This window comes from Parambassis ranga, chromosome 8 (assembly GCF_900634625.1).
Source record: "Parambassis ranga chromosome 8, fParRan2.1, whole genome shotgun sequence".
NCBI classification, from domain to species: Eukaryota; Metazoa; Chordata; class Actinopteri; family Ambassidae; genus Parambassis; species Parambassis ranga.
The window spans coordinates 13,796,549-13,810,511 of record NC_041029.1 but is presented as its reverse complement, the minus strand read 5'-3'; the positions used below and the strand labels follow the sequence as shown (position 1 = coordinate 13,810,511).

Below are 13,963 nucleotides of genomic sequence, written 5' to 3'. Positions count from 1 at the left end.
AGGCGGGGGAAGAGCTCACGGTCACTGCTTGTCGAGGACAGTGGTGTGACTGCAGAATGATTTCACGTCAGTCTCCAACAGTCACCAGATAGAGTCACTAGTTGCTTTTGATTAAAAAAAGATTTGGAAAGTCACCAAATGTAGCGAGAGAGACGCCAAGTTGGCAACATTCATCTCTATGCTGTGGTAAAACCTCTCTGCCTCTCTGCATTACTTGATGCGCATGTCCAGAACCAAACAGAACACGTGCCCTGAAGTGAGGATATATGAGGACCTGGCGACGGGAGTGCATAGGAAGCAAAAAGAATTTGATGCAGTGAGACAACAGCTACGTGTCATGGGGATTCAATGCTGCATGATACCACAGGCACGGCTGCTGGTGACACACGAGGGACAATCCCACATCTTCCCCAAGCCTGGCGATGCAGAGACTTTTGTCAGTAAGCTTAAACCAGGGCAAGAGTGAGGGAATTACAGGTCACTGGAGGTAAAATGGAAAGAAAATTCTACTGAACGAGCGTTCTGCTTAAGTCGCAGGGTTTGGTCATTTCAATATGTTTTAGTGTGGCAAAGCTAGGTTTTTCTATGTATTTGAATGTTTTGTGTTTTGATAATGTACAAACATTAATAATATTAATAAATATACTGTTGAAAAAAAATTGTATCTGTTGAGGCTGTTGAGGTCCTGCCCCTTACTTTAGTGTTCCAAAATTGACTGGACTGTTTTAACTGCTCTTAAAGTAGCACAAAAACCATTTTTCGCCGCAACATTTTTTTTCAATATTCTTTAGGTGTGAACAATGTCTCAAAGTAGTGTTTAACATGAATTATTAGAATTAGACATACAATAACTGCAGTGAAAATAAAAAATAGCCACTGAAAATGTATTACTGAAAGATGTAATGGAAAAACCGAAGACAAAACTCAACATGAAGTTGTGTGTGTGTGTGTGTGTGCATGTGTGTGTGCATGCATGTGAATTCATGCACATGAGTGGCACGTGACACTCAGATCAGAGTGGGCCTTGCAAAGATACACTCTAAGAAATGATTCATGGGGTTAGTCCGTATAGCTTTTCAGCTTAAAAAAATGAGTTTGTTGTGAGTATACATTAAAATGAGTTGATAACTTAATTTTATAAATTGGTCTGAATGGAAATTTAAAAAAAGTTGTCTTAACTCAATAATGCATTATTGTTAAACCGATATCTCTGGCTTAATTCAGTATTGAGGTATATTAAGTTAGTACAACTTAAAAAGTCTGTGTCAAGTACAATGAATGAACAATGAACCTGAACTGGTCGGCCATGTTTGTTCTGAGCAGATGATACTGCATGTCTGTTGGAAGTAGCTGGAGGAGCAGAGCAACACATGGGGAAAACTTTGCTAACTTTACAGCTTGGTGAGTACAATTTTGAATAATTTTATTCACAGCAGATAACTGCATCAGCACACAGTACAAGAAATGATTTTACACAGCACTAGATGCTTTTTGTCGGTCAGCAGTGGTAGCTGTAATGGTAGTAATTAGGCATAATGGTGGCAGGTAGCCTATTAATTAGCAATGTTTTTCAGTAGCTTTATATGTTTTTAGCTGTTTCTTTCAAATGTATTTAACATTTGTGCTTGAGCAGCAATAGCTTCATGGCTACAGGCTGTTGGTGATTGAGCACACAATTATTAGACAGCCATTACAGCAGCAAGGTTGGTGACGTGAATATTGTGGACGCCACAGGAGTGGTCATGGTGGTGCCTTTTTGTTAACAACTGCATGTGCAAATATTATTGCAAATATTTTTCAGTCATAGTGTGTGCATTTTCTGCCCTGTCTTGAATAGTCAAAAACATTTACATTAAATGTAGAACTTGTTGTACAAGTTGTAGTTGCTGCAGTAATTTGTATTAATTAGCATGTTTTGCCTATTTGTGTAATTTCAGATAAACCAGGAATTCAGACAGATCACCACTGTCAGCCTGGAAACAACATTCATAAGAAAGCTGGACCACTACTCCTCAAAAATTATGTCTTAAGAGAAGCGGCAGCAGAACATCCTCCTAAGGTATGAATAAATGAAATAAAGTTACTCACAAAAAGGTGATGAGGTTGCCATCAGTGGCTTAATGGTGTACCTTAGGGAAAAGGAGGAGGATCTCTTTAAAGAGGAGGTAAATCAGACACCACTATACTTTAAGTATACAGAGACAGAGTGTGGTTATTACAGACCTGCGCATGAGCAGAGCAGAACAGCTTCTCTCCCCTAGCAGAGCCGCAGTGGTAGACAATAATGTGATTTTTTTTTGGTAGATAACTGTGGTGCTGTGGCTTTAAACATTTGTACTGATTCTGACCAGGATGGTGCCAAGGATATTTCAAGCGAACTGATGAGGATTGTCACGTGACAAAGATCATCCTGGAGGGAACAGAAGTCCTAACAAATGTCAACTTAACCTTAGATACCCAAAACAACTGAAAAATAGTGTTTCAAAAGATACTCCTCGAGTTGGATGATCTGAAACCAAGTCCTAAGGTAACGTTGCTAAAAAATAAGCTGCAGTGCTAAAAAAAAAGTGAGGAGGAGACATGTTAGCTGTCCTCAAATTAAAGAGGAAAATGTTTTATTGTTCTTTGGAATGTATTGTTCACATACACTGCACTGTTGAGAGTTTATACATTTAAGCTGTCCTTAAAGTTTAATCAAACTTTTCAGTTATTTGCAACATTGTATACTATGCATTAGGTGTACTGTTGAATTTATGAGCTACACCTCAACATATATTGAATAAAAAAATTAGGGATGTCCCGATCAGGTTTTTTTGCCCTTGAGTCCGAGTCTGAGTCATTTGATTTTGAGTATCTGCTGATACCGAGTCCCGATCCAATACTTTCTATAAAGGCACTCATTACGGCAAAACGTGTGTGTGTGGCCATGTGTGTGGCCGCCCTGGGAGATTTCACACGCGCAGCACATCGAGGTCTCGAACCCAGGACCTGTCGCGCCAAAAGCGACTGTCATACCCCTACACTACAAGACACAGAACCACCCTGCACAAAAGGCATTAACTTTGAGAGCCCTAATAAATATATATCCGAGTCCTGATCGGGAGGTAATGTCCGATTCCGATCGAGTCTGAAATCACGTAATCGGGCCCGATTTCCGATCACGTGATCGGATCGGGACATCCCTAAATAAAATCATAAAACCAGAATTTCAATGTGTGATTTATTCTGACTTAGATAAATAAGGTCTTGTAGTTAAAAATTAAACATTTCTGAGTAGAATTAAAGGAAAAAAATAACTAAAAGGAGTCATTTTGATGCAATTAAAATTAAGTTGGTTGAACTTAAGTATGTAGATGACAAGGCAAAACATGTTGCTGGTACTAAAGTAATTGAGTTGGCCTAACTAGAGAAGTCCTGCGGGCTTGTACTTAATACTAGGTAAGTTGAAACAACTTAAAAAGATCCATGCAAATTGTTACATCAATTTTTTAAGTTGAGCCAACACTTCATTTGTTAGAGTGTAGGCATCACATTTGCAGCATTTCAGACTTGTTTTGTCCTGGATCATTTCAGCTTTCATATCAGTCTTCTCTTATAACATCACCACTTTTATTGGGAGTGGCAGATATGGGCTTCTATTGCTTAAGTCTGGGCCATCAAACAATTTCTTTATCATGTATATAATGTAGAACCTCTTCCACAGAGAAACGCTTGGTCAGTCGACTACTCATTGTGCTCAGAGTAAAAGGAGGCAAACATCAAACTATATATATGGGGTCTATGTGAAGATGATACATTGATTAGTCTGGAAGGTGTGGTTCACGTGGGGGATAGGCACAAAAGCGTGGGAAAGAGATGTGTCCACATAACAGACACCTGTCTAATGTGTGAAGATATGATACATTGTTTCATCAGGAAGTTGGAAGAATAAAACTAAAGTTTTTGGTTGATGTTGGCAAACTGGACAGAAAGCTGCAGCCACAGGGGACAGAGAGGACAGAGCAGCCGGACTGATGGGGGTCAGAGTCTGAGGATGAGGATGAAGTGCTGCATGGTTAATGCTCCTCAGTCTTGATGCAGGTTCACTGTTAGTGTCACTTGAATAAGTGAACTAGTTAGCTGTTAGCTGCTAGCTAACTCCGTCCAAAACGGAGGCTGATTAACATTTAGCAAGTAGCACTGTGTGGCTTCAGTCAGCTAGTTTTATACATGGGTCTGTTTGATGTATGTATTCAAACATTGTTTCTGTGTGTAAAATGACCTTTGGTTGCATTGTTTAAAAATATATTATTCTGTCACCATTACATTTTTTTCTGTTTCTCTAAATATAATAACATTGATGTGATGCAGTCAGCTGGAACATTCTGGACAGGTTTTATTGAAAGGTTTTTAGTGTCTTTTGTAGTAAACAGGGGCTGATTCAGAATACGTTACTCAGAGAGTAATGTAACAGAATACTTTACAAATTACGTTTTAGGGTATGTAATCTGTATTCAGTAACTGAATACTTTTTACTTGGCGCAGTGACTGTAGCATATCAGCATATCAATCTGTGCAGAGTCAGATGGTCAGCATGACTGTAAAGTTTCATCCACATAGGATGAAGCATGTGGAAGATACAGCCACATCTATTTCCTTTGCGTTGGCGAAGGTTCAACTTCATGGTGGCACCACAGGCACAGCGTGTAATAAAGCTCTGCACTTTTGATAAGTTTTGGTCCTTATGGGCTTAAGAGTGAGCTCACAAATTTTCAGAACAATGAGAAAATTCCTCGAAGAGCAGTTCGTAAAAGTAAGGCAGGTGCGGAACACAAAATGGCACAGGTTTTTCAAAATGGCGGACTTCCTGTACATTTTAGAGGGTACCTCCAAGAGACGTTTTTTCTCATCTGGAGGAGATAGATCAGTGTGATTTTCGTGTCTGTAGGTCAAAGTGGGACCCATATCTAATCCTAAGGGGTGCTGCTGAGCCATGTGGCCATGCCCGCATATGCATATGGTTATATCAATCTGTTCAGAATGACTTGATTGATTGATTGATTGATTGATTGACTAACACTGATAAAAGACTAAAAGACTGATAAAAGACTCAACTCAACTCAGACTCAACAACTCACCCCACCACCATTCAAATTTTAATAATCACATGCATAATAATCAGCTTTGTAAATGTTTAATTTCGATATGTAATATGAACATATCAAGCTATTGTTGCATTATTACGAGTCAGTGAAGAATATTTATTTTGTCAATTATTATAATAAATGTATCCTAAAGTCAATATTTTTAGGGACACTTAGCAATATATTTTTTTCTTTTAAACATGCCATTTTGAGCATTTGAAGCCCATTAGATTTTTGTATGACTTGACTTGACTTGCTTGAGTCTCATCACATTGACTTGGGACTTGCTTGAGACTTGAAGGTTATGACTGGAGACTTGCTTGTGACTTGCACATGAGTGACTTACTCCCACCTCTGCAACTTCGTGGTGACGCCACAGCCAGACCGTATGGTGAAGTGCTGCGGTTTTGATACCTTTTGATCTGCTGTTTTAGCTGATTGTTAACCGAGTTCACACTGTAATCACACTGGATAGAGTGGGATTCAGGCCGTATCTGTATATATAGCCGGATATTATATTTCTCAGTCTGAACAAATCCAGTTAAATTTCACTGAAATCAGACCTAGGTCTGAACGCAACAACACACACACCTGTTAATGAGTCAAAACCAAAGGTCACCAAACAGCAGTGTTGGGTTATGAGAAGCTTCAATTCCAGGCACACACACACACACACACACACACATTATGTGTTCTCTGTTTCATCAGATTACATTACTCTAATGCTCACCAGTCTCTCTGACACCCTGCAGTGCTCTCCTTCTTTGCCTCTGGATGCATTCATATGATGTCATGATTTTGGTCACAGGAACTTTTTTATGGTATTTTATGATTATAATTCTGTTTGTGCAAACATTCCTCCAGCTGAGGCCTCAAAAAGGAGTAAATATTCTGATGGAAAATATTAGAATATTTATTCATAATTCACTCACACAGAAGAAAATCCCATTTTGTTGCCAAATATATGTGACCCAAATCATTTTGTTTCAGCTGGTTGTTGTAGATGGACTGATGGTGACACCTAGCGGCCAATGTGGGTAATTACACATTTGTTTGTACAGTATAATTTGAGTCTGTGTGTCCGTAGGTCGAATTCAACAGTCAGAAATAACAGAAATCATTTATTTATCAGTGAGCCAACAAGTAAAGAGTCTGCAGGAATGTGATCTCACTTTACTAGATTAAAGTTATATATTTATTTATTGGCTGTGATGACTGAATGCTTTGGCAGACAAAACTTTCATGTTTTATCAGCAATGGTCTGAAGATTATCGGGTAAAATATGTGGCCTGTGAATAACTAGTTTTGGTTTTGACAAAATGCAACATGGCGGCCAAATTATTACGCTGACAGGAAACGTTGGCAAGAATCATCAGTGGGACTATGAACAGAACGATGAGAACTTAGAATTCAGTTTCTCCTGAATCCTTGTAGTGCTAAAGACCGTTTCTCTGACCTAACTACACTGTGTAACTTCAACCTCCTTCATGCATTTGGCAGCCTCTGTGTCTGCCTCATGACACTCAGACTGGACCAGTGTTCCATGACTGGTTCTGGGTACATTTCAAAGATGTCTGTACTGAAAATTCCATTTAAGTACATATTGTCAGTTTTAATTATGGGCAGAAATATTTCCAGGAGCTACATCTGCATTCTTTATAAACATGCTCCACCTAGATATTAAGAAACAACTTTAGGTAATACTTTAAGTACATTTAAGAGTACTTTAGAGTTTTACTTAAGTAGGATTGTTGATGTAGCACTTCTACTTTTACTTAAGAATATATTTTAATGGGTTATTGCACTTTTACTTAAGTACAAAGCTTCAGTACTTCCTCCACCACTGTGTGTGCACTGCGACAATAAAAAGCTATCATCAATGGATACCATCATTCACCATAGCAACAGAGACTGAAACAAAGAGGCCCGCCTACTTTTCTCTTTAAAATGCAGTCAAACAGTTCAATAACAGGTTTGAACATATATTCATAAAAAGTAACACAGCTGCAGAAAGGAGGTGATGTGAAAGAATTTATTTGTTTGCAACAATGCAGTAGTTTATTATTTAATTACTCTTAAAAAACCTTTGATCTTAAAATTCATTTTCATAAAGAAAGATGGAAAATACAGATGTCGAAGTATGAAATAATGAAATATGAAAATATAATAAAATCAGTTTAGTATAATGTTATATTTGTACCTGATTTTCATAGATGTTCAGCAGTTCCACATTAAAGTTACAGATCTGGAATGTTTTTAGTCACCTTAGAGGCTGAAGTTTTGCATAATGTCTGATAAGCTGGCACTGTGTGTGTTCAGGAATTTGACTGACACACAACCTGTTTACAGCAAAGTAATAATAAAAGAACATTCCCTCAGATTGTTTGAAGTTTACTTGATCTCAACGCTTTGGATGCGCACGCCTCCTTCAAAGGAGAGGCCGGTGTATTTGCAATTTTCCAGGCGGTTTGGGAAGGTGAATGGTTTGTCTTGGAGATTCCCCTGGAACCCATCGGGGGTGAACTCAATGACGATCTGAAAGACAAAGATGGGGTGGTGACACACAAACTCCAGCAGAGGTCACTAAAACACAGAAAAACACACAAGCACACACCTTGAAATCCTTCCCCTGGATGAAGGGATTGCCCGGCTGGCGGATCTCCAGCCCCCAGGCTCCCCCCTTACGGCTGTTGAAGAGCACCACGTCGTCATCACTGTCTGCGCTAAAGCAAGGGTAAATGCGCAGTGCGATGTCATTGTTGTTGGAATTGTTAATGTTCACCGCAAAGCTGCACAGACACAAAAAGCAGTGAGTGTTAGCATGGATGTAAACAATGTGGCCCTCATGGATGATACTGAGTCAGATAATGTGATGTAATGACAGCATATTTCATAACTGAGAGGAGCAAAGTTTAATAAGTTACTATCTCATACTTAATATTTAAACAGAATCATATCTGTTCTGTTAAACTCCTGATTCTGTTTCGTAACTTAAATATTTAAGAATGTTTTTCATAATAAAAATAATAATAATCTATGTCACTAACAGACAGTTCTCCATGATGACATCATCTGTTGTAATATAATTAGGTATAAAAAACATGAAGGTCCCTGGAAAATAATGTTATTAATGAAAACATCAAAAATTATATAAAGATGCCAAAATTGTTGCATGGAAAGAAAGTCAGTCTCAACTTAAAAGTCAGTTCACAGAGTTATGTCTCATTTGTCTCATAGTTTAGCACAGATGTGGAGTCACTGAGTCAGATGACAAAAATATTGATTGTTCTATAAAGACAGTGCTTTGTTCAATCTTTGCTCTCATGGTCTCACTGTGTGGCATTGGGTTTGATGAATCCATTGATGGTCAGCGTCTGTCCCTCCCTGAAGGACCAGTTTTTGATAATCATGCCCTGTGTGAGGACACAGTGTGTTATTGTGCAGTAATACAAACATTTTACAAGATCCACTTATTGTTACTGCTTCAGGGAAATGTGAAGCATCATCATAGTGAATCAAATATCAGAAAACCTGGATCAAGATGAGAGATTCTGTCTCTGTCTGAAAGTGAACAAGCCCCAGCTGTCAGCTGACTAATCACACACAGAGGTCAATGATGAGGATGAGGGATACTCACTGTCATCTTTGTAGATTCTCTCGGTCAGAGCAGAGCAGAGGTGGTGGTGCAGGTGCAGCAGGATCTAACCTCTCTGCATCCCTCACAACTGACTTATATGCAGTGTGGGAGGGTCCCTTTAGCCCTGAGTGACAGCTCAGACAGCCAATCATTCAGTTCAGTTTTGTTTGTACAGCACCTTGTACAGTCAGACTTGTCTCTAGGTGCTTTAGAAACCCAGAACCTGAACCCCTGAGCAAGCAGGACAGTCCTGATTCAAGGAAGAATCTGCTCGACCAGGGACCTTGCTGCTCATTGTTCCTCTCCCTGGCTTTATTCCCAGATAATATCAAAATCTTTTTGGTTTAATTTTGCTTCACTTCATAATATGTCATGTGTCATGTCATTCTGTCAGAACAACATGAGGAGTTCAGAGTTAGAGACTGGAGTATGATCAGAGACTGAATGTAGTCTGAGGTAAGAGGTAAGGATGAGGAGATTGCTTTTAACTCTCAAGCAAGAAGGGTCATGACCCTTATTGACAAATCAATCTTGTTCAATATTATTAGAGCGGGATTCAGGCCGTATCTGGATATAGCTGGATAGTTTATTACTCAGTCTGAACAAATCCAGTTAAAGCACAAATACATAATAATAAGGTTCAAACTAGAAAAGGGCATTTCCTGAAGAAAATGCAAGTTTGATTGCTGCAGCTAAAGCATTGCTTTGAATGCTGATGTGAAGGATTGCTCTGAATCGCTGGAGAATAAGCTTTGTATGCCTCTGTGTATGTATATTGAAATTTGTAAGAGAAGATAAGTGATTAGTGAAATTAGAGCCTCTGTGCTGTCTTTCAGTCCAGCTTTTTCCAGTCACCGGTAGGACTTCTTGATATCAGCCACATCCTGTAACTGTCAGCAGTACAGACGAAATACATGAAGGCAGCTGGATGATGTGATTCCTTTAATAATTAAAAGACTCTTCTTGACAGAAGGTGACAAAACATGTCCAGCACAATGTGAAGTTTGATATTAAAAAGAACACGGGTCAAATTTCATTTCCAGGAATAAGAGAACAGAAATAATTTATTTATCAGTGAGCCAACTAGTGAAGTAAAAAGTGCAGAAATGTGATCTGACTTTACTAAATTAAAGTTTTATATTTATTAGAAAATAAGTACATTTATTTGGAAGAAGGGTGAAACAACCAGCTGTGATGTTTATTAGATCACATCAATAAAATAAAAATGTCTCTGTCTTCCATCATCATGTCAGACAGCTGAGTAATAAACTGAATTAATAAAATAAATGTGGTCAGAGGGTCAGTCAGCACCATGTTGGGCCTAATCTGACTTTTGACTCTCTCAGGTTGTTTGGAGTTTACTGAACATCGATGATTTGCATGCTAACATCTTCACTGAAGGACAGGTAGGAATATGTCTTGGCTCCCAGGCGGTTTGGGAACTGGAATTTAGTGTCTTCTGAGAGAGTCACCACAAACCAACTGGGGTGAACTCAATGATTATCTGAAAGAGAGCAGAGCAGAGGTCACCAACGCACAGAAAAATACACACAGCTTGAACTCCTGTCCCAGGTTGAAGGGATTGCCCTCCCTGATCTCCTCACCCCAGCTTCCTCCCTCACAGCTGTTGTAGACCACCACGTTCTTGTTAAAGCGAGGGTTGAGGTGCAGTGTGATGTCATTGTCGTTGGAACCAATGTTCACCACAAAGCTGCATTGTTTAAAATCCGGTTCCATGAGTTGTGTCTCTTTGTCTTATAGATCAGAATGGATTTGGGGCCACTGACTTACCACTCTGAGGTTTTGGTGTTGGAGATTCTGACGAGGGTCAGCGTCTGTCCCACGCTGAAGGAATTGTTATTGACTGTCTTCCCTGTGGGAGAACACAGTGCGGTTAATACAAACACATTTTACAAGATCCACTTATTATTAGAGCTTCATAGACATGTAAAGCAGCAGCACAGTGACTCAAACACCAGAAAACCTGTATCACAGGCACACGCAGAGTTAAAAACATGAGACTGATTATTTTACAGATTAATACATTTCATCATTTCATCATCTCGATATTATTGCTTTATTTCATTCAACATATATTTAAAAAAGAAGGGCAGGATAACACAAGGACTGAGACCTCATGATAACAGTGGAGACCTGTCTCCCATACTCCCGGAGCACCTCCCACAAAATGCCACGAGGGACACGGTCGAATGCCATCTCCAAATCCACAAAACACATGTGGACTGGTTTGCCAAACTCCCATTAACCCTCCAGCACTCTGCGGAGGGTGTAGCTGGTCCAGTGTTCCGCAGCCAGATTCTCAATACAAGTTTGATAGATAGAGCAGCATCTAATGAGCGTTTTAAGACTAAAATGGAATGAAATTTGTAAGAGGAGATAAGTGATTAGTGAAATTAGAGCCTCTGTGCTGTCTTTCAGTCCAGCTTTTTCCAGTCACCGGTAGGACTTCTCGATATCAGCCACTTCCTGTAACTGTCAGTGGTACAGACGAAATACATGAAGGCAGCTGGATGATGTGATTCCTTTAATAATTAAAAGACTCTTCTTGACAGAAGGTGAAAAACATGTCCAGCACAATGTGAAGTTTGATATTAAAAAGAACACGGGTCAAATGTCTTTGTATGAGGCCACAGGAGAGAACCAGATCGAGGGTGTGGTTATGACAGTAAGTGGGTTCATTTACTGTTTGGGAAGATCTTATCTGATCTCATGTTTCCAGAAATAAGAGAATGCAGCTTTGTTCACCACAAGCACCAGAAAGCACCTCCCTCACCAATCAGCTGTAGCTTTCCATCCCTCTCCTGACCAATCACAGCTTAGCACGAAATTTAAAAGTCTTCGTCTCTTTTCCAGCTGTCTTCTGATCGAACCCGGCAACCCTCCTCCACCCCAAGCACCACCAGATCCACGCCAGTAAGGCCTCCTATCTCCTGTCCTCCAGCTCTCCACCACCACCAGGTCTAGACCCCGGGGGGGATCTTCTGATCCAGCGGCCTCTCCTCTTGCGTTTTCCCCCCTTTTCGGATGTGGTCTTCACGATGGGGTCTAGGACCCCAATGCACGTTCAAACTTTGTACTTAATAAATCTTTCTCATTCAGTTCGCTGAGTCTCTCATGATTGAAATGACTCATAATGTTTCTATGATTGATTTTAAAGATCAATCAATTGAATATATTGTGATTGTTTACATGATATAAAGGCCACCAAACGCTGCAGAGCAGAATCAATACATCTACTTTGCGTCTGAGATGAAGAAGCTGAAAAAAAATCTGTTCATTGAAACTCTTCAATATATTTAAAGACATGAAATGAAGATGAAAATTTGCAGAAATTTGCATGAGCTGAGGAGTGTTTCTCTTTGAGGAGGAGGAGTCGATGCAAAGCTCTGACCTCTTCCATCTTTTTATGTGTTGCTGCAGAGTTCAGCTTTTACAACGATCAGACCTGAGTGTGTGCTCATCTCTCTCATCCTGTCCGTTCACTGGGCTGGTCTGTACACTGACAAACATCAGCGTCAAAAAAGAAATATGTCTGCATTACAGTAGCTGATGAGCTGTCTGTCTGCAGGTACTGAGGGTCAAACACTGACTGAGTCTGAACCAGAGCTGAAAAGACCAGGAGACTCACACACACTCACCTGTACATATGCAGGAATCTCTGATAGTTCTGCTGATATCAGTTGGATCAGACAAGCTGCTGGAAAAGGACTGGAGTGGGTTGCCTTCATTTCTGCTCCAAGTGGGAGCAACAAATATTATTCCACGTCAGTCCAGAATCGGTTCACTGTCTCCAGAGACAACGACAAGGATCAGGTGTATCTGCAGATGAGCAGCTTGACGACTGAAGACTCTGCAGTTTATTATTGTGCACGCACATCCTCACAGTGAAAGTGATCAGAGAGGCTGTACAAAAACATCAACAGTTGTTTCCACAGGAACCTACAGGGGGCAGTAGAAGCTCTGATACATGATATTCAGCACACTGACACATAAAGAGTGAGAACAGGAGGCAGCTGATGATGTGCTTTGTGACTCTTTATTTCTAAAGTGTGTGTTTTTCTTCCATTGAGCACAGCTGTTAAATAAAGTGTATAAATGAACAAATGTGAGTCATAAACACAGAACAAAGTTGAAGCAGAGTTTCAGGCAGAGATCCTTTCCTCATAATACACAAAAAAACACACTTCCTGTCACAGCACAGTCCGTCCTTCTTTGATGTCCTTCTCTATGCAAAGTGGACGTCCTCACAGCCTCCTATAAAGACTGGACATCTGCATGGATGCAAACTCAGTGTCCTCCTTTGTTACTCAGCTATAAGGAGCTGAGCTCAGACTGTGGAGTTCACAGCACGTCAGCTTCACCATCAACCATGTTTCCTGCAGCTCTGCTGCTGCTCTTAGCAGCTGGATGTGAGTCTCTGTACATTCATCACAGTCAGCAGGTTGTACCCTGATCATTGATCACAAAGAGAATGTTCTTTTTTACAGGTGTGAAGTGTGAACAGCTGAAAAAGCCAGCCACTGTGACTGTGCAGCCAGGTCAGAGTCTGACCATCACCTGTCAGGTCTCTTATGCTCTTAACAGCTACTGGACAGCTTGGATCAGGCAGCCTGCAGGGAAAGGACTGGAGTGGATCGGGAGTTCATGTGTTGGATGCACAGCATCCTACAAAGATTCACTGAAGAACAAATTCAGCATCAACTTGGACTCTTCCAACAGAAGAGTGAGTCTGAATGGACAGAATGTGCAGCCTGAAGACTCTGCTGTGTATTACTGTGCAAAAGACTCACAGTGTTTAAAGTGATCAGAGAGGCTGTACAAAAACTCCACAGAAAACCTTTTTATGAACACCTGAAGGTGGCAGCAGAAGAATTTGGAAAACACGGACACACACACAGACACACACACATTTACAGCAGCTGACATTGTGGTTCATCACTTCCTGTTTTTAAAGCTTCCATCAACATGTGCTTTAATAGAACGTTTAAGAGAAATTAAGACACAGCAGGACAGAGGGAGTGACACACAGGAATGGAGGAGAGAGCACAGCTCCACATTTCAGTGACACATCCAGGAAAAGTAGGTCAGTTGGGGAGCTGCGTGGTCTTGACATTATGTTCACCTACACTGTAATTGCTACATTAGCATTACAGCTAACAGGAGCATTTTAATTTCACTCAAG

General features: G+C 40.2%; 1 protein-coding gene across 1 annotated transcript; it reads right to left on the bottom strand.

Moving 5' to 3' along the window:
• Positions 1 to 7,248: 7,248 nt before the first annotated feature.
• On the bottom strand, positions 7,249 to 8,807 carry LOC114439765 (beta-galactoside-binding lectin-like). The gene is made up of 4 exons (XM_028411920.1): positions 8,761 to 8,807; positions 8,457 to 8,536; positions 7,738 to 7,912; positions 7,249 to 7,658 (listed from the first exon to the last, which is right to left on the bottom strand). Exons 1-4 carry the CDS (start codon positions 8,764 to 8,766, stop codon positions 7,515 to 7,517), a joined length of 405 nt encoding a protein of 134 aa, XP_028267721.1. The 5' UTR covers positions 8,767 to 8,807; the 3' UTR covers positions 7,249 to 7,514.
• Between the last annotated feature and the right edge of the window lie 5,156 nt (positions 8,808 to 13,963).